At 34.2% G+C, this 27,485-nt stretch overlaps 2 protein-coding genes and 2 long non-coding RNA genes across 11 annotated transcripts; 2 read left to right on the top strand and 2 right to left on the bottom strand.

Annotated features, from left to right (window-relative positions):
• Positions 1-81: 81 nt before the first annotated feature.
• Positions 82-4,146, top strand: LOC126878029 (fructose-bisphosphate aldolase-like). The gene is made up of 6 exons (XM_050640401.1): positions 82-262; positions 1,166-1,378; positions 1,549-1,865; positions 3,204-3,423; positions 3,662-3,841; positions 3,951-4,146. The coding sequence occupies exons 1-6, from the start codon at positions 224-226 to the stop codon at positions 4,095-4,097; spliced, it is 1,116 nt and encodes a 371-aa protein (XP_050496358.1). The 5' UTR covers positions 82-223; the 3' UTR covers positions 4,098-4,146.
• Positions 264-1,680, bottom strand: LOC126878033 (uncharacterized). Its single transcript, XR_007695543.1, has 2 exons — positions 1,534-1,680; positions 264-1,425 (listed from the first exon to the last, which is right to left on the bottom strand). It is a non-coding gene; the product is annotated as an uncharacterized LOC126878033 (long non-coding RNA).
• Positions 2,540-5,459, bottom strand: LOC126878030 (uncharacterized). 5 transcript variants are annotated; one of them, XR_007695539.1, is made up of 6 exons: positions 5,313-5,459; positions 4,153-4,652; positions 3,942-4,062; positions 3,679-3,856; positions 3,352-3,548; positions 2,540-3,238 (listed from the first exon to the last, which is right to left on the bottom strand). It is a non-coding gene; the product is annotated as an uncharacterized LOC126878030 (long non-coding RNA). The 5 variants fall into 5 exon arrangements; XR_007695538.1 differs by having other exon boundaries at positions 4,153-5,166; positions 5,313-5,451; XR_007695537.1 differs by having other exon boundaries at positions 4,153-5,166; positions 5,267-5,398.
• On the top strand, positions 5,369-27,428 carry LOC126878025 (fructose-bisphosphate aldolase). Of its 4 annotated transcripts, none has more exons than XM_050640394.1 (6): positions 5,369-5,522; positions 22,814-23,023; positions 23,596-24,039; positions 24,577-24,930; positions 25,466-25,593; positions 26,244-27,428. In XM_050640394.1, exons 2-5 carry the CDS (start codon positions 22,817-22,819, stop codon positions 25,559-25,561), a joined length of 1,101 nt encoding a protein of 366 aa, XP_050496351.1. In that variant the 5' UTR covers positions 5,369-5,522; positions 22,814-22,816; the 3' UTR covers positions 25,562-25,593; positions 26,244-27,428. The 4 variants fall into 4 exon arrangements, with proteins under 4 accessions (XP_050496351.1, XP_050496354.1, XP_050496353.1 ...); XM_050640396.1 differs by lacking the exon at positions 5,369-5,522 and adding an exon at positions 7,117-7,237; XM_050640395.1 differs by lacking the exon at positions 5,369-5,522 and adding an exon at positions 15,157-15,706.
• The last annotated feature ends 57 nt before the right edge of the window (positions 27,429-27,485 follow it).

Here is a 27,485-nt window from a genome sequence, read left to right on the forward strand (position 1 = left end):
GAAAAAGGTTCTTGATTTTCTTATTAACGCATTTTGATTTTTGCAAGAAACCTATATTCTACTCTTATATAGATAATAAATTTTCAATTGTTTTATCTCTTTTCACTTCAGTATCAAATTTTTATTAAAATTTCTATCAATATGGTTCCTATATTAAAATAAAGATACACCTAATTTTTATTATTTTTCTAAAATTCTTGGCGTTATTTACGTACTTGAAATAATGAAGCGTTTGGGGGATAAATGTAACTGTAAAGACAAAGTAAGTCATTAACCTACTATTATTATTATTATCTTCTTCACTATGAAAATACTTTTTTAAATCATTACCAAATTTTACCAGTAATAAAAAATATATACAAAATAAAAATTTCATAAAAATCGTATTGGACCTATTTCATGATATACAATTTAGCATTAACAAAAAAAATCTCAATTTTATAATGAAACCTTCTCTTTAAAAAAATATTAACTCCCCAGTGTGCAAATAATAAATATGTAGACGTAAAACGATTAATTTATTACTAACACGCTCAAAAAATGTTTACCAATGTTAAATTATCTAAACTTAAAAAGAAATCAACAGTTTAAAAGCGTAATTGTGATTACGGTATAATATTTTATATCGTCATTGGACTTTGTTGCCGTTATATCAATGTTCGATAATGATTATTACCCTTAGAAAGTGTAAGAGTCGTACTAAATAAATGTCTGTCGTTCGCTACGAAATTATAGAATTAGAATACTCAGTGATTGTTGTTCGAAATTAAATATAACTTGTCCGAGTGCCAACACGGTTGTTGACCTTCCCAACTTCGTTCATAGTCCTGAAGTTATGAAAAATTTCACTCTTTTCCTTTTAGTGTTACAAAAATTATTTTGATTATAGTTTTCGATTCTCTAATATACGTATTAAGAAATCATTTGCTCAACAAATGATAATTGTATCAATTCCCATTAACTTCTTGGACATAATTTAATTTCGAAACACCATGTTTTTCTTTTAACTATTTTGCTTGAAAAATGTAATATCACTTTAGAAATATTGTTTACTTACGATTACGATACATTATAATATGAATGAATTAGGATATTAATGTTAATTTAACTTTATTTTAAAGTCACATAAAGTTTCGTCAAAAATTGTTATATATTTATTAATTAGATATCATCGCCCATTACTAAATACACGGAGTTAGAACCAGCTCTTTGCCAAGAGTTGCGCAAAATCGTAGACGCGATCGTAGTACCAGGAAAAGGATTGCTAGCTTGTGACGAGTCTCCTTCAACTTTTCAAGAACGATTCGACGAGATCGGCGTGGAAAATACCGAAATTAATCGTCGCGATTATCGGCAAATGTTGTTCACCGCAGATAAGGTGAACTCATTATACTGTAATCTGCACATTTTACTTGCTTATCTAACCTATAAACGGGATATCATGAAATATAATATGATAGCTATTCAATCACCTTCAATTCTTGTACTTTACGGTATCATGTCGCAATGAAAGTTTGATTCGCTTGTATTTACGTTTTTTTACCGCAGTCTCAATTTTCAAAATACATAAGTGCTGTTATTCTGCATCACGAGACAGTTTATCAAAAAACATCCGATGACGTCGAATTGATCGAATTGCTACGTCAGAGAGATGTCGTACCCGGCATTAAGGTCGATAAGGGCCTGGTCCCATTATTTAGTTCGAAGGACGAGAATACTACGGAAGGCTTGGACAATTTGCAAGAGAGATGCATTCAGTATAAACGAGATGGCTGTCACTTCACCAAATGGAGATGCACATTCACGATCTCAGAGACCACGCCGAGTCAACTGGCCATGGTTACGAATGCGAACGTCCTTGCAAGGTTCAATTTTGATAAACACACGTTACCATTTTAATTGCAACAGAATCGATTAACTGCAAAGATGCAAATTCTATTTTCTTTCTTTATTTACCTAACAAACCTAAGGAAAGTGACTCGAATTGTTAAATACCTACGTCCCTTCTTGTATCGAAGAAAATTAATCAAATTGCACTTTTGAAATTGAAGAGACAAGTTATATTAGAAATCAAATTAAGTAGGATTTTTGTTATTTCTTTATGTGTGCATTTTTAAACATATTCTGTATCCAATATAATAGTTTGTTTCAACATAAGTTGCATTCAGAAAACTGTTAATTTGAAAATAGTGATGTTAATATTTCTATCAAAACAAGTCAACCGCTGAAGGAGAATCTCCATTCTTGCACTTTGATCCGTTCGATGTTTACGATAGACAGTTGCATTAAGAAAGAAAGTATATACTTATTTGCGTCACATCATCACTCTAACGTTATAATTACAAATTTTTAAATGTCGACATGATCAATCGTGACATACGTACATACATTATCGGTATCTTAACTGAATACATTTTTTGTTTCTTCTGCAAATAAATTAACTTTATTGTTAATTGTACAAATTATTTTCTATACATTCGAATCTACAGGGTATTCAGTAAAATGGTGTGCAGGATTTTTTATTTCAAACAAAAGTTAATCCGTTTTGATTAATTTATTTAAAATTTACTGAAAAGAGTGAAACTTTATATCGCGCAAAGTGGCATACAATTTGAACATTTATTATAAGCACAAATATACGGATAGGAGATCCAATAGACAATCCCATGTAGAAAAGTTAAAATAACACTTATCCTCTGTTGAATGAAAAGTACTTTGGTAATTTTTTCCAATTTGTTGATAACACAAACATTATTGCAAACGTCTGATCGACTCCCATGAATTAGTAAATTCAAGATTTCTGAACTCAAGGTCGTCTGAAGATCATTCTATTATAGGTCGTCAAACTTTTCTTGGCATCAGCTTCAATGTCATGAAATCAAACATACATCACGCCATTTAAAAAAGTCAAAGTGACTTTTAACAAAATAATATTTTATAAATAATAATACTATAACAATGTAACTAATAACAAAATTATTTCAAACAAAAGTTAATCTGTTTTGAATCAGCTACAAATTCCAATGCTTTAAAATCGCTTATTTCTATAAAGGATCAGATTCAAAACAGATTAACTTTTGTTTGAAATATATCAGTAAATTGTAAATAAATTTGTTTGTATATCAATAAATTTTACTGACAAAACTCCTATGTACTTCAAATATATATTTATGTAATATAACTAGACAATTCATTTTTCGCAGATATGCCAGTATATGTCAGAGTGCACGAATGGTACCTATAATAGAACCCGAAATATTAAACTGTACCCATGGAATAAATAGAGCGTTAGAAGTTCACGAAGAAGTACTATCTATTTTGTTTCGTATTTTACAAGAGCATCGTATCTACCTTGAAGGTATGATCCTAAAGGTAGCGATGGTTTTGTCGGGAATAAAAAATTCTACCAATTGTTCACCGCAGGTACAATATCTACTTTACTTACACGATATCTGTTCAACAATCCCAATTGTTATATAAAGTTTCGTATCGTATAATTTTATACGCGATTGTTAATTACGTATTTTAGTTCGAATTTCTACTGAATTCTGCAATACCCAACACGATATTCTATTAGCATAAAAATAATTATACTAAATATTTTATTAGCATAAAAATATTTGGTATTTTTTAATTACAAATTATTAAAACATATGTACAGATTATTGCCGAACATACGTTAGCAGCTTTACAGAGGACAGTGCCGCCAGCAGTACCAGCGGTTATATTTCTAAGCGGAGGACAATCGGATGAAGATGCTGTTTTAAATTTAAACGCTATTAACGCTTACGAAGGGAGAAAGCCTTGGCCTCTTACGTTTTGCTACGGACGTGCTTTACAAGTATCTTCAAATATCCTAACTCCCATTAGAATAGAAAACTTTCTCATAATTTCACAGTTCATTTATTTATAAAATACGAAAGTTCTCCCAATAATCTTACTTTTCAAAGAATGCAGCATTGAAAACGTGGAAAGGAAATCCAGATAAAGTGCAAGATGCTCAAGCAGCATTTTTAGAAAGAGCGAAGCTTTGCTCTCAAGCTTCGTTAGGAGAATTAGAACCTGAAAACGGTGTGTGCACTAGGAATTCTCGTTAAAATTATCGATCAGTTAACAAATATCCAATTAAAAGATACGAAGTTATAATTATACCTGTGTGGAAACGAATATCAGAATTCTTTTCAATATTCAATCTTCAGTTGCATCATGCAAATTCCAATTACATGTGACTGCTTATCAATTCAATCGAACACCTTGAACGTCAGATCATGACTACGTCATCATGAAATGACATCTCATGAATCTTATCAATGAACTGTATCGCGTAATGATAAAGACGTTTCAACGAAAAGCAATACGTTTCATAATGTGTGTGTGAGGGTGCGTCAACCTTACATCGAAAAATTTCGTTAGTAAATTCGACGAATGTCACGAAAGGTGCCCTTGACTGACCTCTAAACCAGAGACTCTCAATTGAAGGCTTCCGCGACGGTACGTGCGAGTTGAGTCGTATAACGTTCGAGAATTTGGTCCGTTATTTAAGGGTCGATACGTCGTCATTTTCATGAATCCCCACCAATTCCCATGTCCCCCTTATCCTTCTAGGCTTCATGGCACGGGATCATCAGCACGTATGCTTGGCAGTGTCGTAGCTATGAAACAATTATTAAATGACATCCCACTTGGACACATTTATTTTTAATTCGTTTTCTTGGAAAATAAACAATAGAACCATGTAAAAAATAAATACAAAGATGTTAAACGAACACATGTGGTACTTTAATTTATTCAAGGAAGTATCTTTGTTTGTATATATACATTTTTTCGATATACACATGGCGGATAATATGTAAACAGAATGACATTAATCCTTATTTTGTTGTGAATAATCTTAATTATATTTATTTATTATTTACTTTTAATTGTATTTATACGTATTTATTTCTGTGTATTTCTAAGTTGTTGGGATCATTGAAAGAAGTTTAAAGAAAAGCTTCAATGCAATATTTTGTTATCTTAAATTTGGATCTTTATCGTTTACTGTGCTCGAATTATTTTATTTCAAGCATCCATTGTATAACTATAATCTAATTTTAAATGTTTCATGTGATGCGCATTTGTCTAAAGTGACTACAGCACTCAAAATACTCTGCATACCACATATTACTAGAAAAAACGAAGCAAATTTTTTCATTTACAAAATTATTTCAAATAATATTTTTCTGTATAAAAAAAACATTCTATTTTCAAACTCGTAATAACGTACTTTTGTCACTGAAATATCCGTGGTGCTTAATTCTATATTTACGTACCTATGTACGTTATTTTGGTTATAGCAACGGTTAGTCGAGCCAATGTTGAGAACCTCTACGATTATAGAGAATGCGCTTGCGCCAATATCATTCTTGTTCAGACTTTGAAACCAACGAATACCCTAGGTTTACCTCAGTCGCTTTCCAACCAGCAAATCGTACGACGTACGTAGATACACGTTTCGAGCTAGATCATTTCGTCAATAAAAGGTAAGTTATGTTTGTACATATTCTTGAATGAATAATTTATTGAAAGATGAAATGAAAAGTGCCATGTGTTTTTATAAATTTTTATCGATTACTTCATACCGAAAAACTGATGCAAAAGCTGATGTTTGACCTGCAATGAGATTCGACCTTGACTGACATTTAGTCTACACCCAGTCAAACACTTTGTATCTTGAAATAGTATGGGCTTATCCTGAAAGCATCGCTCGATATTTTATTGTACATCGCATACGCAAATTTCCAAGGAGCTACATGTTTTCATATTGTAATGTGATATCGTACGATCATACGATAATGTATAGATGTACAAGTCAACTTCGAGTTATATGTATATAGCTATTGTTTTACAAATCTTAAAAGCAACAAAATTAATGACTTAACACTTTGAATTTATGCTTTAAACGAACGCTGTACAGAATTTGTTCATAATTACGTTTTTGATATCTATAAAGTAATTAAATTTCGCTTGCGAAGAACGAAATTATTTTTGCTTCAATTCGTAAATAAATTGAAAGGGATATTAGTTTTAAGGAAAATAAATTACGTTTAAATGAATAGCAAAAAAAGTTACTTTCGCCTAAATCACCTAAGTCACGTGATCTATTAACGCGTGACTTCGAAAGAACATTTTAAAGTGCGCAACACTTGGTGCTCCATAATGATGACAATTCGTGTATTTTATAATCTGAAACATCAAAACTCTTTGAATTTACGTATGGAAGTATTTTATATATAATTTGAGCTTAATAGTTAATTTCAGAGAGAGAGAATATAAGTTGCTTTACATTACTTATCAATATAACCTATAACCGATAACATACATATGTCTGTCATAACAGTGGAAATATTTGTATCTTTTCAGCTATTGTAATAAATTCTTTTTGTATACAATATGGTACGGAAAGAAGAACTGGAATTTGAAAGTTACTCTCATTAGAGAAATAGAAATTATATAAGATTAATAAAATTCCAATTTTCGTTGCATTTATGTATATACATAATTTACATGTTGCATATTATTTGTGAACAGTTTTTCATAGTTCTAAGTGCACGCAGATACATAATACATTGTATAAAAAGAACATCTAATAAATTATCACACTAGAATTGCGTCTAATTTTTCGTCGCTGCTTTTCAATGTCTATCTTCATTATTTGCCAATGATGGTCTAATTTAGTTGCATTTAATATATGTAATCAATATTGCGATCAATGATGCTCGTAGATGGATGGAATTAGATCGGTCGTTTACAAGCATTGTACAATCTTTGCGAGAGCTTACGCAATACGAAACATGCACAACCTATAGCACTATACGTGACCACTACGTGTCTATGATCATTTTGACAATACTGTTATATGTTACGTGTAAGACGAAAAATTAGCAGTGATGAACACGTGACTCTGAATCAAGATACATCTGTCGTCCACGCACACTATTGCAGCCGAATGCACACGTGTCAGTTTTTCCTGAATATGTCACGTCGTCATACATTCTCTCGTCTCGTAATACGGATAAAACTTTGGCCAATGATCAATTTCGACATTTTGCATGCACTTTTAGCGCCCTCTTGTGTTGAATCTTGTTCTTAACGAAATGAAGTATTTAAATTTACAAATGGATTATTTGAAAAGTTGTCGTTCCTCTCATGTGATAAAGTATTAAATAGAAAATATAATACAGATTAATACAGATTGGTATGTTGTGAATGATGATTGGTGACTAATAATTAAGTAACTTTCACTGTTTACAATTACTCATAGCTTTCACGTACATTTATGAGACATGTTTTTATGAGAAATCGATAATGAAAAAGTAAAATGAAAATATTTATTAACTACATACTAACTACGTATAACGCCATTAATATTTTGCTTATAAGAACAAGCTAATTCATATTAAAAAAATTGTCTATTTTATTGAATTTATTCAATTCATAACTTCATTTTATCTATTAAAGTGCTATATATTATAATGTTTAAATGCTATAGCTAATAAATAATTTATTTGCACATGTATAATAATTACTATACTAATAACTTGTAACTTAAATTCTTTTACAACGCATGTGAAATATATTAAATGCAACATTAATTGTCATGATTGTTATTGTCTCATCCCGCTAATACAATTATACAAATTATTTTGCACAAACGTTTACTGAGTTCTTCCATCGCTTTCGAACTTTCACTGTATATTTTGTTTTATCCTGTTTCATGTTTTAAATAGTATTGTCATTGCTTGCTTTGAAACTTCTACATTTTCTAACAATCGTCATAAAGCGTTAATGCGATACATAATATGTCCATAAACAATTTATCTACCCATGACCATAAATTTCCATGAATAACCAATCACAAAGAACTAACAATCTGAAAGAAACGGAAAACTGGGAAGATAAAGGAGAACCCACTCAACAGAATTCACGTAGTTAATCAACTCGATATGATAACCTTTTATTATACGGTCAAAGTATTTTTTATTTTCTAAAGAAAGAATTCTAGAGCATCCATTATGTAGACTATCTGCCCTATCTTCTCTTCTCAATACGCTTATTATTATTTATCTCAGTATTATTTTATTTTACACGATACAAAGAAGAATGAATTTTTTGCAAGGGTTAATCATCGTGAATATACGATTACTCGTGATCTTTAATCTTAATGTCAAGTCATCTTAATGTTAAATTACATGATTCAAGATTACCGATCACTACACATTCCAAGTCAACAGTATGTGTTAATATCTTCGACCGGTGCGTTACAACTGAGTCGCGGCACTTTGACGTCACCTTTCAATTAATCCTCAGCACGAATCGAGTGGTCGATTTTATGATTGTTTTCTTTCTATCTTCTTCAGTTCACACTAATTACCTCCGTAATTACCTACACTGCAGATTTTTATGCATTTATAGCAAAAGTACAAAATTGCACAGAATGCATATATATGAAAAATATATAAAATATCGAATTGCTTTATATAATACTTGGTAGGTAAAGCAATCTGCTTTTTTAATTATATTCTTTACAATATGAATTTGCATGAAAATCCGCAAACTAGCTATTAGAGCTTCGTATGTATAACACAAAGACTCGAAGAACTCACTTTACGCACTGCATTGCGCGTTAGGAGGTTCGTAGGTTCGTGCCGAGAATCACCGCCAGGTGCGCTCCGTGTGACGTTCACCTCTTTTGAATGCCACGGGTTAGACAGAGTGGACGCGCGTCGCGCAGGCGTCTTTGCTTATCCGTTACCGATTAAACCACAGCAAAATTATGCTGACGTTATTGACCACCCGCTAACAAGATAGAGTCGTTGCGCAGATGATTTTTTTAGTTGCTGGGATTAGAGGATCGGTTAGGTGCATAAATTTCTCAATAAACAGTTAAAAAACTTCTGATTTTCATACTATACAGTATACAGCGTAGTATTATAAATTCCTTAAAACTATTTGTTCTTAGTAATTTAGGTTCAGCTCAGAATGGAAAAAAGATGTAAAAGGTGACTGTATATGATTATGATAGCTTGTAATTCTGTATCTTTCACGTTTTTACCTAATTTATTTCTTAATCTAATAAATCAGCAATTACAACGGAAATTTAATTATACTAGAGTGGAACTTTTTTCTCGGGGGTCGGGAGTTCTAGGGATTTCATTTGAATATCCCGCCTGTGTAATCTCATAGATATAACTCTATTATTAGGTTTAAATTCACTATAGAAATACAGATGATTTACGTTATACGTAATAAATTAAAATATTATACTTTGAAATTTTAAATATATAATTTTTTTATAATCTTGGAATATTGACATTATGTTAAATACTGTTATATGAAATGTTGGTAATTTGTGAAACTCTCTTATACTTCTATAAGATTTTTCAAATCAATTCGACAGATTTCTACATCAACTGCTTCCCTTCGACATGCGTAGCTTTATTGGAAAATTTTACGAAATTCAGTGGTTAAAAATTCAATTCGCGTCTGCGCGAATAGATCCCGCGTTACACGATTCATGTATCGACCGACACAAGAAAACGGTTCACGAATATTTTTACGGATATTACCTACAATTGCTAAGCTATGAAATGGGTTGTTTGTCACAATATGTAGTATGTTTCATACATTTCCCATTGTACCATTTACATAACGGAGGTCTTTTCTTATTCTATATGCACATTTTTACTTGTATTTTGTTTTACACGTGTTTATTTTTTATTTATTATACAGAGAATTTATTGTTCAAAAAATTCTGCAAAAATCAAGTAAATTTTCAGATAATATTGTAAGCTAAAATCACAATATCAAATTATTGTAAAAAAATAGTTCTTCTTCATCCATAACCATCGCTTACAATTTATATAAGCTTATCAAATTACAACAAATATTCATTATTACGTGGAATTTGTTTATCGACACTCGAAAGCATTAATCGATCATCCCAATTAATCTCAGACAAAATAGCTTCTACAAACAGAACACTTGTCTGTGTCAAATCAGTTACGTTACAATTAGCCTACGTTGAGTGCCTTTACCTTTTTGAACCAAAGTAATAATTAGAAATTTTATTCTGGGAAACTATTCTGCGTATGATCGAATAAAGGTAATTAACGAACTTATCGATCTCGGCAAATTTATTTTAGTCGTAAGAATGTGTTGTAGTCAAGTTATACCCCACATCATCGATTTGCAAAGCGTTTAAGGGAAATATTTCTAATTTGATGAAATCGAACTTGTATTGGTGGTTAGCTACAAGACAACCAAGTTGGCTTTGAGACTTCAAGATACGGTTCAATGAATCGCTATTGATGATACAATAGTAGTACGTGTGGGACACTTTTCATCAAGAAACGAGATTGCATTTTCCCGACAATTCCGTTCCTCCTTCGTAAACAGCTTTATCACGCTGTGCTGCGATAACACGGTATTTACATGCGATTGCGAAAATTACATTATCGTCGAAATGTGATCATGCGAAAATATCGAAAATACCGACGGTAGATTCATGGTGGGATCGCGTGGAAAAGTTTTAGTATTGTGTTTTAGAGAGATACAACAAAATAGACGCAACACTGTTGCGCTTATTTTGATGCTAGATCTAATACTTGGAATTTATATTAATTTACAGCTTGTGTTGTGTCTAATCGTAAGACTAATACTTTGTTATTATCTACAATCTGAATAATTATTTTCTATAATTTAAAACACTATAAAATATCATGACTTAAGTAACTTCAAGTATTTTAAGTTACAAGATTATCTTTCTATTATCTTAATACAATAATTAATTAAATATTATTAAAATAGTAATATCTAAGTAATATAAATGTTGAATTTAAAGCTTTCGTTTTCCCTGTTTTGTTACTATTCAGTGTCCAATACGATTTTATTTCCTCAAAAGAATTATCTAAAATATCCAAACGTGGAATAATAATTTAATGCACTACAAAACGGCGAATTCTGTAGCTTTATTACGCTATTTTATTACAGTTGTTTTCAATAGTTCTAAAACTTCTCATTGGATGGACGTAAAAATATCGCGCACTCCGATTCATCCAATAATTCTAGACTCTTGACTCGAAAGATCGAGGATTGTTCTTCAACGTTGATCCGATTTTGATGTTATTTTAGGTGGGCAGCAGAGTCGCGACATAAAAATCCTCGACTATATCGCTAGGGGAATAATTCAAATAATTCAACCGCGTTCAAATAATTCAATAATGTATAATAGTTCAATAATAAATAATATTATTATAAGTATATTCAATAATAAAATAATAGTTCAAATAATTCAAAATGAACGCGTTAATTGGATTCTTCCGTTCTTTTTGTAGGAAATTCATCAATGTGTAAATTCTTTATAAAGGATTTAAATTTTATTCGTATTATGCGACGCGGAAGGTATTTCATTTAAAAAGCACTGCATGAAATATATTTCGAATAAAAACGCCTACATCGGTATCTTAATGGACATTTATATAAGAATACAAGCAATATTCTCTTCTGATTCATTGGTGTGTTTCTTGTAAGCAATAAGGTCGTAAAAGACTAAATTTTATTCTGCGCAGAAATTTCAAGAACAATTACGTTACTAGCTCTAACTTAGCTTATGCCAAGTATGAGGTAACGGAATGCATTTTAAGCACAAATTGCGTCTCCGTCATGCGCCTTCAAAATATTGCAGCCGCTCGTCAAACCATTGCATTATTTATTCATATCTCACAGTAAATATCAGAATAACGTTAATAGTAATATTAATATATGACAGTTATTTTTAGTAGGAATGAAACCATGCGAAAGACAACTAATTAATTTTAGTAACACGGTGAATCGAAATACGAAAAAATAATCGCGTCTATCGCAAATTTATGCGAATGAACGTAAAGAAGTAAAATTGCAAATTTGTTTTTGTTTCCCGTACGCTGAAATTTGATCAGAGACGGAAATTTTATCGACTGAATAAATATAGTTCAGTTATATAAAGTCTTGTTAACATGTTTACTTACATTTTGTTACGTAGAATCTATATCATATCTAGATCATTATTACTGTTCCCTAAAGGAACACAAATACAAATTCCACATTTAGATTCCACTATTGCGTAATATGTGCTAATACGTAACTCTCTTCAATCATTTGCAGATCGAGTTTATCCCTTTTGTGGTCCTATTTCGAGCTTAACTCGTTCCATTTTCTTCGACCGCTTTCGATTCTAATGCGTAATGTGTGTGCGATATATTATTTTATAACGTAATCAGAATACACGAATTTAGTTTCGCATGATTACGAGAGTATAAAAATACAATTAAAATATAAATAGCTTTTAAAAATCATATTAATCGAATACGAATCAATTCGAATAAAATACTGATCGCTATTGAAGATATTAAACCACAGCTCGAGCAAAAATAACCAATAACAACAAATAACATTCTCGATAGAAGACAGTTGCAAGAAACACTGCAAACGATAATTCTCTAATTCGACAAATGCCAACGTACTTCGTCGTACGGTCTAAGTACTTGTTCCTTATCGGGTTAGAAAAGCTCCTTTCCAGCTCCGTGAAATTTTCAGGCTCAACCCGCAGTGTCGAGCGGCTTTTATATCATTTATACGGCCAAAAAGCTTTCACCCACACGCCTCGTTGTCGTATTTCTCCCGAAGCGTGACTTTCATTTCCATGCATTCTTCAGGGGCTTCATCCATAGCGCGTGTGTAAGTCGTAAATGCTTTCCGAAATAAGAAGCGACTTTTTTCCCACGTTGGTCGTCTAGAAATCATTTTAAAGGAAAAAAAACAAGAAGAGGGACAGGAAAAGATGCTGGAAGCTTAAAAGAGTTTTGTCACGCTCGTTTTCTCTCACGATTGTTCGTGTTCTTTCACGTCTAACTGGAAATTCCGATAACAGGAAATTCTCTCGTTAAAAATTTGTTCGCGTCTAGAATTATCAGACTTAACAACAGTTGAGCGTAGCATTGTTGCGATTAACCTTACCGCGGTCCACTGTGTACGAGGCTTTCGGAAGTAAGCTGCATTCCACAAGAATAAAATCCCAATGTTTGCTGGTCAGCATTACAATCGGTTTCCTCAGGAATGAAAGGACTATCAATTAGACCGCGGATTTTTATGAATACAAGCAAGGAAATAAAATTGAAACAGAGGTCTGTTTCATCATTTTTCTTACTACAAATTAAACGAGTGCTCTATTTCTGGTACTTTATGTATTTTTGCAATTTTTATAAACTCGTAATCTACCGATAACGATCCCTTTATCTAATTCGGAAAGAGGGTTTTTCTTTATAATCTTAATCACGAGCTAAGTGACGCATTTAAAAGTCAGGTTCGAGGGAAAAGAATTAACGTTGATTAAGATATTAACGTGGTTTCTCGGGAAATAGCTGTAACACGTAACTTTGTAGTTGCCTGCAACTTGCTTAGAGTTTCGTGCAACTACCGTTGGTACCTTCATTTGGCTAACGAGTTGTCTGAATGTTCCTCCTACTCACGCCGCGCGAGAACTCCGTCGATTATTTATAGAATCCATCGATTCGCATTCAATTTCGTTAAATCTCGATCTTCTCGACTAATTTCCAATGGGCGTGTTCACCGACCGTTCGCTGGTCGAGAAATTAGCGAAAATTCGATCGTGACTTGCGCAAATTGCGGTGATCAATTCCCCCATCAATCGCGAGCGATTCATTTTCGCTAGGTTTTACGTAATCGCGCCGACGATCGGAGATTGCTCGAAATTGTAAATGGCGGGGAACGTGACTGAGCGAACCACGTGTCGATTATTCAACGACGAACAGGCTTAGCCGTGTTAGAAGTTTGCTATCGCTACAGCTTCATTACCAAAGACGATCTTCCTCGGAGAAAATTCATCTACGAGATGAATTGAAGTTGGAAATTCATCCAGGCTTGGGAAAATCCGACATGTAATTCCGCCTCGTGTAATTATATTCTCGTTCATAAGTACATCGGATATTTGCTGCTTTGATGTTCGTTAATCTTCAAAAGGCTGGATCAATTTTCACCCATGCAGATCGTTCGCGTTTATTATTTTCGAAGCTTCGTGTGTTACTATTCTACCAAACTATATAAATGATTTTATTTTTGCAATAAATTTTATATTATCACATAGCGATAGAAAGTCTTTCCGTTTAGTTCTACGCTATGTTATTATACAACGAAATATTCCGCATTCATGATATTAATGAATCAGTCTGAATTTATAATAAGATCTTTAAAACACGTACAACTTTGTTACATTAATATTCGGTGTCATCTTTATTTTGTAATTACATTACTAAACATATAAAGTGTCCGGTGATTTATGGCTGGCAATGTACAGCCATTTTCATGAATCGCAACTAGAGACCCTGAATTCTCAATTCTAGCTTCCTCCTTATTACTCTCTCTACCGTTTGTTAACTGCCCGCTCTGTACTCGTCGTAGACGAGAGGAGCGTCTACTACTAATGGCGAACAGGATGCAAGAGAGCACAGGTCCCGCGTATTTCGTGTGCCGATGTCTCAGGTCACGGATTCAGGGTGTGCAGGGGGATAATACAGGCGTAGCCTCGAGAACGTCTGCGCGTGCTGCATTGCGGCTAGCCCACTCCCTCGTTTCGTGCTGTATAGGCGGCAGGCTGTAGACAGGATAAAGACAGGGGTGGCTGAAGCGTGGCTGGAAGCGAGACAGCGATCGAGTCAGGAGATTGAAAGGAGTGGGGTGATACTGTGTAAAAGCAAGACGGTAGATTAGGACGAAGGAGAGAAAGAGAGAGAGAGAGAGAGAGAGAGAGAAAGCCGATGGAAAGAAGAAAAAGATAGTTGGTTAGTGCGGGCAAGACAATGCGAATAGAGGGAGGTTTGACGAAAGGGAAGGGAGAAGGTAAATGTGGGAATGTAGGCGAGTATGAGAAAGATGTGGTTGTACAAACGTATAGGAAGAAGAGAGGCGAATGAGAAGGATGACAGAGACTGAAGCAGAGGTAGTAGGGAAAGAGGGAGAGAGGGAATGTAGCAACTACCCCCCTGTTTTGCAGTTACAACACTGCACTGCAGCCAGGTACCCCTGCCGCCTCTTGGATGGGGGCGAACTAGCCGGATAAAGCCAGTCGTCGTCTCGTGTTCGGACGAGACACGCGCCCCGGCATAGTTTTCTCTCCGACGAACCGCAAAGATGTAGTCGAAAAGAATATTTGGGTCCTCTCGGCTGGGCCCGGCGGAAGACCAACGTTTCGTCAGCCGAGAACGTTGTGTCGCAACGATCGGTTTACTTTTATCTTCTCAGTCACTTTTATCTATTTATCAGACCTACCGGTGTTATCGGTGGTTTTATGGTGTATTTCAAATAAAACCCGTAAAACGCCAAACGTAAGAGGAACCGAGGAAAGCAGAGAAACAATAACAGAAAGGGAAAGTAACGTAACCGAAATTAATTTCAAATCGAACCGATAATTAGCGAACTAACAGTAAAGGAAACGTATTATCGTTGTTGTTATTATTATCATTATTATTATTGTCATTATTATTATTATCGTCGTTATATTATATTTATTATCCTTGTATATACGCGTGTTCGTAATACGCGAGTCGCGAGATCCGGCGATTTATTTACGATCTGAACTGGACCTGCATCAAACCGATATTCGGTGGAACAGGTAAGAGATTCAGAGAGATCCAAGAGGTTCATCGAACCATGATCTTCGCGTAGATATTTCATCGTTATTCCATATCTTTATTCGTTCAAAATAACGACGTGCATAGTGATATAATCTTCTTTCTTTATTGGAAAAGCTTTCTATTGTTAATAGATAACGATCGCATTCGTACAAAAGATAACGCGATTATGTGTTTGTGCAACGTGCCGCCGTGAGAATTACAATTATCAGTTTTATCTAATCATCAGCTGACTTGATACGTCTTCGCGAGGATTTTCGAATCTGTTATTGACATGAAAAAAGGTGTATTACAAACTATTTCCAATGAATTATCAAAAACCTGTCGACTTACATTTCCACGATTCGATACTCACGTCTGGCACGTTCATATAGATAACACTATTAGCGTCATCGTGTTACTTTAGCAAATCATTATCGTTATCACGATGACTAACAGGCCACGTAAGAGACTTTCTCTTGATGTTATTGCATTGTACGTCAAGAAGACGTTATCGCTTCGATGCATTATGTCTGTAACGTGCGGTTGGGACACTTCGTTCGAAACGAAGACGATTGGAAGAGGCAAAGATAACAAGTTATGGCAGCAAGCAGGCTAGGAAAAGTAGAAGTAGCAAGCAACTAACATTAGGTTTTGTGTACCGTTTTATCGATTTTAATCTCCCTACTCGCACGATCTTATTCATATCTCTCTCTTCTCTTCTCATTTTATTTCCTCTGAGCTTCGCAGCGTAGCGTCGACTTTTAGAAAATCAATCGACCGAACGAAATCCGGATCTGTTTCTTGAGAAAGAAAGACCTACTCTCCTCCTGTACGAGTCGTTGGTACAAAAATGTCCTTTAAAGGTCTTCAACTACATTAATTCCACGGTACTGGTTAGATAAACCGTTCTTATTGGATTTCAATCTTATCACGTTTCGTTCTTATTCGATTTCATTTTTATATCTTTCTCGGGTTATTCATCCTGATAACGAGATCTCTTTTTCTTTTTCTATTATTATTGTACACCTGACGATGCATCTATATCGCGTGCATTCACTTTGTTCGTAAGGCCACGTAGAGAGAGGGAAAATTGATTCATTCGATTCGATTCGAGAGAGTCGACAATCCATATCTTGTTAATTGAGATGCAACGTCGTTATGATAATTTACAGCTTTGTGCACGCGCGCCGTGACGCTTGTTTACGGTGACTGTTGAATGGAGACTTTCATTGTAGGTGTTTTATCGATCTTGTAACTCGCGTCTGCATCATTTACTTTACAGCCCTCGATGCATGTGCGATGATACAGGTGTGCGTCGGAAGGAAAGGGAAGTTTTGCTTGTACGTACGATTTTACGTGGTTGTCGAAAAAGAAGTATACGACGTACTAAACGAGACAGATCTAGGCCTTTCTGTCTTTGTGATTCGGATGACACAGCCGGCTTTTATTTCGTATCGTTAAGAGGGGACAAAACGAGACTGCTATGCTCTTCGAATGTTCGCGCTCTTAAGTTTAAAACGACTCGGCATTCTCTGTGATCGTATTTTCTTCTAAACGTACGAATTGCGTGTATCAAGAACGATGCAGATGTCCGCTTACAATGATCTCTTGAAGATTACATCGTTTAAAGTACCGCAAAGGCATTATTCATTTTTGCAAAGTTTAAAGCCCTTCGTTGATAATTTTTCCTTTCTTAAACTTCGAATTCTTTGGTGTAATTTTATGTTCTCTGTATTTTTTTCTTGATAAAGTATTAATTTGTTGTTTCGTTCTTATATAACAAAACAAAAGTTTCTATTATACTTACCAATAACTAAAAAAAGCAATTACGAACACATGTTTAAAAGACTTCTAACGTCTACACAATTCGTTGTTAAGGTATTCTTACTTTGTCTACCATGGAGATTTCCTAATTTCAGAGTAGAATCTAAAATGATGCTGGTAAGCGTAGTGACGATAAGATTCGTGAAATTTCTGTAGTCCGTAGCATAGTGGAATATTTTCGAGTGCTTTTTTGCGATACATTTAAGAGCAAACATACATATTTCATATTGCCTTCTTGAAGCTTGAGAAAAATCAATTTACGATAATTCCATATATGATACACTTCTAAAGATCTGTGGCTTATCTGCTTGCGTAATTTTTAATCCTTTTATTCCATACTTTATCTGTCTGTTATTCTGTCACGTTTTAATTTATTAGATATGTCGATCTTAATAAAAGTAATCATATATTTTTTTAACGTTCCCAACTATTGCCAGAAATACTTTAATCTTTTATTTATTATCTAGTGGTAGGGTTCTCAACCTATTATTGTTCGTGTACCTCCGTGAAATGTATAAAAATAACGTACCCCTCGTGAAGATAAATAAGACTATAGTTATAGCATGTGGTATTATTATGTATTATTAATTATGCAGTACAGTAGTGAAATTAAAATAAAACATATACTTATGTACGCATTAAATTTTGTATACTTAAATTATATACACGATTATACATAATACATCGTATACATGATACATGATAACTTATATACATGAAAAATGACATAAACGTTTAACAGAACTTACAAAATTATAAAATCTTTAATAAGCAATCAAGGAAATGGTTACGGCGTACTTTTGAAAATCTTGTCGCGTAGCCCAAGTGGAGAATCACTGATCTAGAATAAAGAATATTAATTTCTAAAATAATTATGACAAAGTTATATAGAGCTTCGTTCGAAAATCATTATTCTTAATTTGGTTATTCAATAATTTCGAGGATAGCCGAAATATGTAGTTTCCTGATTCATAAAAAAAAGCTCTTCTATTTCACGTTCTTTCCAGTTTATCGTTTATTTAGGTAACAGTATAACACAATGGAGCGCGATGATCCTGTTATCCGCTCATCCGCAGTTTTCACAGCCACGACAATTAACGGAGGAATTTTCGAATTGTCCTCGAAGCATTCGGTATTGTTCCAATAAGAAAAGTCGGTCGTATTTTTTACTGTATCGATAATGGTTTTTTCAATCTGACCAGAACGTAGAGCAACGATCTCACAATAATCGGCTGTATATATCCCGTTATATTTACACCGATACTTTGTTGGCCTGTCGAGCAGCCATAAAATCGCAAACTTATCACCAAGCTTACTTCTAGTATGTTCTATTTATCAACGAGCATCTACGTGTCCATTCTTTGCAACAATCCTCGCAATTTCTCCATTCGCTTGTCCTCGTACATTGATTTTTCGGACGCTATCTCTGCTGAATAAAGATTCATGTTCAACATATTGCACGTTACGTTGTAGTGAGATAAATGGTTGTTCTATTGGTGGTTGGAGCGCTTCTTACGTGTAGAGTAGCGTAGATGAAGATGAAGACAAGGTAAACAAGATGTTTGTCGCTGTTGTTTTTCGAGAATATTGGATACGTTAATTAAGATCTGTCGATGATTGGAAAAATTTTCAGCGACCTTCAGATTACCCTTATCCATTTATTATTGTAGAAACTCGTGATTCAGTCGAGTATATCTAAATATTATGATAACAGCTTATAATGTTGACTGAATTGTTGAGATATTTATTTATCTAACAAATTTTTCCTTTATCTTCTATTCTGAGACTGTTACCGGAAATTATTCATATAAATTATAATTGTAGCACTCTGTGCACCTTGTGTCGCGTATGTACAATTACAGGAGTCTCTAATTAAAAATAACAAGTATAAAGCATAATAAATGTTCGTAAAGGTTCACGAGTCAACCTCCTTCCAAAGAATGGGCCTCTTTAAAAATGTTTACCCGTATAAAGGCGTTTGTACAACTCTCGAGTACGAGACTCTCAACTTTCGCGGTAACGAGCTACAAACTGACGTAATTGCAACGAAAGCAATTAATAGTCCAATCGTATACATGCACAATACTTGTGATTCTTCAAAATTTTAATCATGACTTGAAATTTATAATGATATTTATTTGCTACGAACGAAAATATTTACTTCGGTCGATCATTATAGTTAGTACTAGTAGACTGAGAATTGTTATGGAAATTTGTATTTTTACGAATCTAATTAATAAACAAATGGACTCTAAGTAGAAATTTTATTTCATCCATCGTATATTATAGAAATTACTATACTTCGGGTATTTTATATATGTTTGCACATTGCGTGTATTTTTTCCATTTTTACTACTTATATAAATCTATTTATATAAATAAATACTATTAAATCTACCTTTTTTTTGAAAATTTTAAATTTCCTACAAATGAATAAAAATCTGCAGTCTATACATTAATATAGTCGTATAATAATAATAATTATTATTATTATTATTTTTAGTCCGTGCCTTTCGGCTTTGGACGAACTTTCGGTTTTACATCTCTTATGTCTATTTCTCTTCTTATATGTCTACTTTTCTTCTTTTCCACTCTATTCTATTGCACTACCTTGCTTATTCTACCTCTGAAATCTAAAAATTAGGAACTATGAATTAGCAACTAATGACTAAAAAACTATTGCAACTTTGGTCTTTAGCCTCTTTGCTGTGCCTCCTTCTTGCCGTTTGCCCTTCTCTTCTCTATTATTGCTTTCAGTTCTGCTAAACCTTCTTCAGTCTCGTTTAGCGTTTTTCCTACGTCCTTTGGTCCTCCCGTTATTTCACATTCTTCTATTACATGTCTTAGGTCTTCTTCTTTCCTTCTGCATAGTCTGCATCTTTTTCCCCCTCTTATTTCTAGTATTCCCTTGCTTTGGTCTCGTTTCCGCATCTGAATCTTGCCAGTATTTTTCTGTCCTTCCATTTCATCCTCCCTTCTAAGTACTTTAGTAATTTTTCTTTGGCTATGTTTCTGTAGTGTATGTTATACTTGGATTCCCTTATCCTTTTCCCCCTCTCTTCTGTTTCTCTCTTTCTTCTTTCTTCTATAATTTGGTGTACTGTCATCCTTTCTTGCTCCTCCCCTGTTTCTATCAGCGTCTCTCCTTTTCTCACCTCTCCTAGGCCCTTCTTTCTCTTTCTTGCTCTTTTCCCTTCCTGACCATTCCCCCATTCTCTCTCTCTTTCCTTTATACACTCCTTTACTAATTCCTTTTTTGATTCTAGGGCTTTCTCTTCGTACCTTTCTGCTCTTTTTAATGCTTTTTCTTTCATTTCTATTAATTTGCATTCCTCTATCAGTATATAATTTGGTGTTGTCATATCTAAGCCTAATATCCATTTCACATATCTCCTTTGAACTCTGTCCAGTCCTTCTTCCATGTTCCAGCCCCATACCTCTGCTCCAAACAGCGCCACGCTCTCTACCAGTGCTCCAAACATCTTCATTCTCCTTTTATAGTCCTGTTTGAATATTCTTTTTCCCACGCTCCATGTTTTCTTCATTGCAATTGTTGATCTCTTTTTCCTATTTTGTATGTGCTTCTTATCACTTCCGTTTTTCTGTAGTATATACCCTAGGTATCTTATCTCGTCCACCTCTTCTAATTCTTGCTCTCCCCACTTCCATTTTCTTTATCTCCTTCTATTCCTTCTTTTTTCAAAGACTACTATTTTGGTCTTTTCCGTGCTCAGCTCTAATTCGGCTTCTTTCAAAAATTTGTTGAGTCTCTTCAACATTTCCTTCAACTCCTCTTCTCTATCCGCCATCAGCACAATATCGTCTGAATATGTCAATGACCATACCTTTCTTTCTCCTACCACTATGCCCCGGCTTGTTCTTTCCTTAATTCTTCTTCTAGTCCTGCCACGTAGATGTTGAATAACGTCGGGCTCAATGGGCATCCTTGTCTGACTCCCCTCACAGTCCAAAACTCTCTTGTGTTGTGCTTCTTGACTCTCACTATATTCCTTGTTTCGTATAATTATTATAAGACGATGTTACAGAACAAAGTAGCATTAATATTTCTCCGCCGTCAAGCACAAAATAGAGAATTACTTATCAGCAATAACAAACTTCTCCGCGAAATCCAATCAAGATGAACCATGAGAATAGGCACCATGGATTCCTTTAATATAACTATAAATATACGTATGGTATACCGATGACCCTCTCGTATTAGTTAGGAATATAGCGGTCTATTAGCTTGATATGAAAGCGGTGGAGCGAATGAAGACGCAGAAATGGGTCAAACTAACATTTTCTTTTTATGAAATATTGACGTTGATGGGACACTGTGAAATTCAATTACGCTGCGGAAGCCTTAGTGGACATTTGATATTTCATGTGTACAATGCCTATGGCGCGATGCGACGTATCGAAAGGCTCATTTTAAAAGAGAAATGAAAGCGTCCTAGGTGGGGTCTTTGCACTTGAAATTCTACCCTCCTACGCAGGTCCAATAAATAACTGGCCTTTGTAGAAGCATTACGGGCGAAAGGATGTTGCGCGTTATCTTTCAATGTTTTCAAACCATCTTTCTCTCTATATTACCAACGTGTAAGATTTATGTACCAAACATAACTTGATTCTATCGCGATTGGTAATTTCCTTACATTCATGAAGTTCACTTTAATTAAAATTAAAATTATAATTAAAAAGAGTAGATCTACGATTGATTGGGATTTCCGTAATCGACCAAAGGATACGAATAATAAAATTTCTTGTAAGATGTTATACTTGCGATTACTTGTTATTTGAAATTAAAAAGAAAATACCCCATAAAGAAAAAATATCTAAGTTTTTCTATACCTCAGTATTGTTTCCTTGTATCTTTCTGTTATTTCAGGAAATGATGTAATTTTACGTCAGTGACTGAACGCGTTATATATGCATATGTGACTCTATCGAACAACTTAGCAAATGTATTGTCTGCCAACAAATATCATATAAATATTAAAGCTTTATCGGATGTGACAAAAACACTGTTATTTAATTAGGATCATAATTACTTTAAAAAGACTAATGGCTTCTCCATTAATCACTGTCGAATTATTAATTATATTTGAAAGAGGTCTTTATCTCTTGCAGCTCATTATACGAACTCATTAATCAGAAACTTCTATCTTCTAATCTTTATCTAATCCTAAGAAGAATTATTTATGGCACCTTTCAGACGACGCTATACCTTCCTTGAATTTTCCTCGAACGTTTTATTTTTTTACATTGTATCTCTTCCGTAGAAAATGGTTGCGGAAAAATACGATAAGCTCGAACCTGAGCTGAAAGAGGAATTGAAAAAAATCGCCCAGCAGATCGTGGCACCTGGAAAAGGAATTCTCGCTGCGGATGAATCGACAACAACCATCGGCAAGCGTCTTAAGGACATTAACGTTGAGAATACCGAGGACAACCGCCGAGCTTACAGACAACTTCTTTTCACCAGCGCTAAGGTATAATTTCTATCTATTTATTCAATTATTTCCTATCTTATCATTTAGGAAAAAATTTGACTTTGTTTAAGTACTGGTAGTTACCAGTATTCGAATATTGTCAAACTTACAAGAAATCGATGCGCAGTTCTTTCAATCCTTTCTGATTTCTCAGATTAGTGAAGAGATATAATCGGCGATGACTTCGTAGATATTTTAAACTCAAGAAGATGGAAGTTAATTCATTTCATTGACAGAGCAATCATTCTACGAAGAAAAGATCTTTACAACTCAGGAATGCTTCTGATATTTCTTCTCCTACATTTCGTTTTCTCAAATTTGTGATTTATCATATCTTTTAAACCATAAATTTAGAAGAAGAAACAAACAATCGATCAACGATTGAAGTCTAACGTTATACTCTAAATTATATCCTTCGAATACTTTGGAAATATTCTATCTGCTACTTTCAAACGTTGTTAAGTATATACTTTAAATACTTTGCCTTTCTATATCATCGGCGTGTAAAATTTATATACCAAATATATTCGTTCAATTTTTCTTTAATAATGTATTTTATTTATCTTTTAAAGGACACCATCGGCCAGCACATCTCTGGTGTTATCCTGTTCCACGAGACTCTTTACCAGAAGGCCGACGATGGAACACCATTCGTTGAACTCTTGAAGCAACGTGGCATCTTGCCAGGTATCAAAGTCGACACGGGTGTGGTACCATTATTCGGCACCGACGACGAATGCACCACTCAGGGTCTCGACGGTCTCCAGGCTCGTTGCATCCAATACAAAAAAGATGGATGCCAATTCGCCAAGTGGAGATGCGTGTTGAAGATCAAGAAGGACTGTCCTAGCAAGCTCGCCATTTTGGAGAACGCTAACGTCTTGGCTCGTTACGCTTCCATCTGTCAGAGTGCTAGGATCGTGCCAATTGTCGAGCCCGAGATCTTGCCTGACGGTGATCATGACCTTGCCCGTTGCCAACAAGTCACGGAAGAGGTTCTGGCCGCTGTGTACAAGGTGAGGGGAATCTGCATATTGATCTGATTTGTTTCGTGCAGGGATACTGGCGTCTTGCCTCGTTTATTCGATAGATAGAAGCAATAGCGATGCACAGAGTCGTTAATATAATTGGAATCGATTACAGCTATTTGATTGAAAATAGAAGGAAATGCCACAAGGCAAGATAGGATGGTTTCAGAGTCTTTTACGTTATAGTATTGGTTGTGTAAGTTGCATACTATAGATATACTTTTCTCCTAGAATAGAGTCTATTATCCAATATTTTCTGTTTTCTGCAAGATAAATGCTATAATATTTCTATCGAGATATCAATTTTAAAAATGTAAATTTACGAAGTTGTATTATTTAAATGAAGCGTTAGCCAGGCTAGCAATCTGTTAGGCATATTGCTTATGACTCTTGTTTTCACTATAGAAATATGAAGAATTGGAAAGTAATCAACTTTAATTTTTTTGTGTCCAGTTATTTAATTGTAGAGATTTCATTTCTTCTTTTTATTGAGAAGTTGAAATTTCATCATATTTGACGTTTCAGGCACTCTCTGATCATCATGTGTACCTCGAGGGAACCCTTCTGAAGCCGAATATGGTAACACCAGGACAGAGCTGCCCGAAGAAGGCATCTCCTCAAGAGATCGCAGCTGCTACCGTGACCGCTTTACTGCGCACCGTGCCACCTGCAGTACCTGGAATCACCTTCCTCAGTGGTGGTCAATCAGAAGAGGAGGCATCCGTGAACTTGGACGCAATCAACAAGTTCCCAGCGAACAAACCTTGGGCACTGACCTTCAGCTACGGTCGTGCTCTTCAAGCCTCTGTTCTCCGTGCATGGGGCGGCAAGAAGGAACAAATTGCTGCAGGCCAGCAAGAACTTCTCAAGAGGGCTAAGGTAACTCTCAGGCTATGTTATCCTATTTCAGATTTCCTTCTTTATGTTTTATAATTTCGAAGCATCTCTTTTACTCTTTGATGTGTGCTGCTATGTCAGTAGAATAAATTTTTTTTACTTCTTTTTTATTATTGTGACTAACTTAGTTTGACTTATCTATGTTCTTTTCTGTATGTAATTTTGTGTACAAAAGTTTACTAAAATATCTTTTCTCTTTCTATGTGCTATTTATGGGGATTTGGATTATTACCTTTCTTCTCTACATGTATTTTGCCATCACTTCTTTTTTTCTCTAGCTATTGCATTTTTCAGCTTTTTCTTTTTAATAGTTAGAAACTTTCCTTTTTATCTTTATATAGTCCTATCTTTTTACATTTTTACATCTTATGTACACATATACTATAGTTTTCATTTCTTTTATATTTAGATCCTATTCTAGTTTATTTTGTTAGGTTTGATTATTACTGTTTTATTTAATCTCTACTTTCTTTTTATCATTTCTTTTTGCATGTATGTATACTGTGTGACTGTTTAGGCAAATAGTCTAGCCAGCCTAGCCAAATACTCTGCTGGTAGCATTGCTAGCGCAGCTGCAAATGCCTCTCTCTATGTGAAATCTCATGCCTACTAAACTCTCTTCTTTTTCTGAGACATGTTTCCATAGTAAGTATCGTAGATAAGTTCTGTATATATTTGCTTTTCTATGTGTTCATATTATATGTACATACTGATAACATTGTGTATTTAAATACATATTGTTACTAATTATCGTTTCTAATTGTAAGTTACTGTTAATTAATTATTATACACTCCACAAAATTATATCCACAAAATAAATGTTGACCAAAAAATTGTCGGCGACACACTTTTTATTTAAGGTATATAAAACGACGACGATATATATTTTAAGGTATATAAAAATCGTACAAATTTTTAGATATCGTTGCAAAGGGGAGACTTCTCTTTTCCTTACAAGGTCATTTTTTAACGAATTTCAAAAAAGATTTTCTAAACTTTGTAGAGTCGTTCGAATTTATCAAATCTAAAAAGAAAAAAGCAACGTTAGTTTTCCGTTCTGTTTTATGATATAAATGATATGATATATGAAAGGATTTTTGAGAAAATTCAGTTCAGAGAAGGGAAAGTAGAAGCTTTACCCTTTAAAATGAATCCAGGCAGACCGTTGTACGATTTTTCTCCACGAAATTATAGCAATTCAAAATCGATAACTTTTCAGTTTTCAGTGATCTTTTAATTTTGTGGAGTAGTGTATTAATATAAAGTTTGTCTAAAATATATTCTTGTATTTATAGGCTAACAGCGAATCGGCACTCGGCAAATACGCTGGTGGCGTGGCGGGAGCTGCTGGTAACGCAGCGCTTTTCGTCGCAAACCACGCATATTAAATAATCATTAGACATCAATAAGAATTAGACAATTAGATCGTTCGTCGAACATCGTCAACGTCGATTACCGTTGCCGGCATGAAAACATTATCATCGACAGTGAGGATGGGGAAACGAATGGAGAAAGACTCAAAAAATATTTCGAAAGCTCGAAACACAAAATACGATCGCGCAGCTTCTGTATAATTTTATGTTTTTATTTGAAAAAATATAAACCTGGAAATCGAATTAACTGAATTTTAACTAGTCGCGGTAATTGGTACGTTTTCACGTGATTTTTAATCGATACGAAATTTTGACAATGCGTTTTAATCTCGAATATGGAGAAGCTGAGGGATATAGATTGTGTTTTACGATAAAACCTATTTCTCAGGATCACGCTGCTGTCGATCACTATCGATTCTCTTCATCGATTGTCGTGTTTCTAAAGAAGCAAGCTACGAACGATCGTCGCTATTCTTCCTGCTTTTACACTTCCTATTCTAACCTTTTGCGCTATCCTTTCACTCTTTTCCTCGCCTTTATGTTCGTTCTGTCTAGGATTACATGATGCGATGAAGAGTGTTTAATGTATGTTTCATCGAAACTTCTGGCGAAGAAATAGAAGAAACTCTGAAGATTTACGACAATCTTGGAGAGAATGTGGTCGGCACGTATGTACGCGAGCCTATTGGGTAAAGTCAGTTGAAAAAGGTACAGAACAAAATACAGATAAAGATTGTTTAACAGATCGTGAACAGATTTCGTGACATTCGAATTACGCACGCGTTATTATATTCTGTAACACTACGGATAAAAAACAGATATATATATTATATATATTGTCAATGTCGTTATATTATTCTATGTGTATAAAAAGAAGCAAAAAATAAAAAATAAAAAAAAAGACAAAGTAAAAATACATATTAAATGTTGTTTGTTAGTAAATGAGTCGAATATTATGAAGTCGTAATAATTATGTCATCTACTTATACAAAATAAATATCTTATATATTATAGATATAAGTAACGTATTGAAAAGTATCTCGTACATCGATGTTATATCTAATATTTTCATTGTAATCTAGGTCACCAAATACACTGTGGAGGGTATCTATTGTGTCTCTTTATTTTAAACCCACCTCAAAACATACAGACATTTTCAACATC

The sequence above is a fragment of the Bombus huntii genome, chromosome 2, assembly GCF_024542735.1.
Source record: "Bombus huntii isolate Logan2020A chromosome 2, iyBomHunt1.1, whole genome shotgun sequence".
Taxonomy (NCBI): domain Eukaryota; kingdom Metazoa; phylum Arthropoda; class Insecta; order Hymenoptera; family Apidae; genus Bombus; species Bombus huntii.

Bases quoted from the DNA above. Each gene is read 5' to 3' on its own strand.
- LOC126878029 (XM_050640401.1), top strand. From the start codon at position 224: ATGAAGCGTTTGGGGGATAAATGTAACTGTAAAGACAAA. The intron at 1,866-3,203 runs GTTCAATTTTGA...CATTTTTCGCAG, and splicing joins AATGCGAACGTCCTTGCAAG to ATATGCCAGTATATGTCAGA. The intron at 3,842-3,950 runs GTATCTTCAAAT...TACTTTTCAAAG, and splicing joins GCTACGGACGTGCTTTACAA to AATGCAGCATTGAAAACGTG.
- LOC126878025 (XM_050640394.1), top strand. From the start codon at position 22,817: ATGGTTGCGGAAAAATACGATAAGCTCGAACCTGAGCTGAAAGAGGAA. The intron at 23,024-23,595 runs GTATAATTTCTA...TATCTTTTAAAG, and splicing joins TTCTTTTCACCAGCGCTAAG to GACACCATCGGCCAGCACAT. The intron at 24,931-25,465 runs GTAACTCTCAGG...GTGACTGTTTAG, and splicing joins AACTTCTCAAGAGGGCTAAG to GCAAATAGTCTAGCCAGCCT.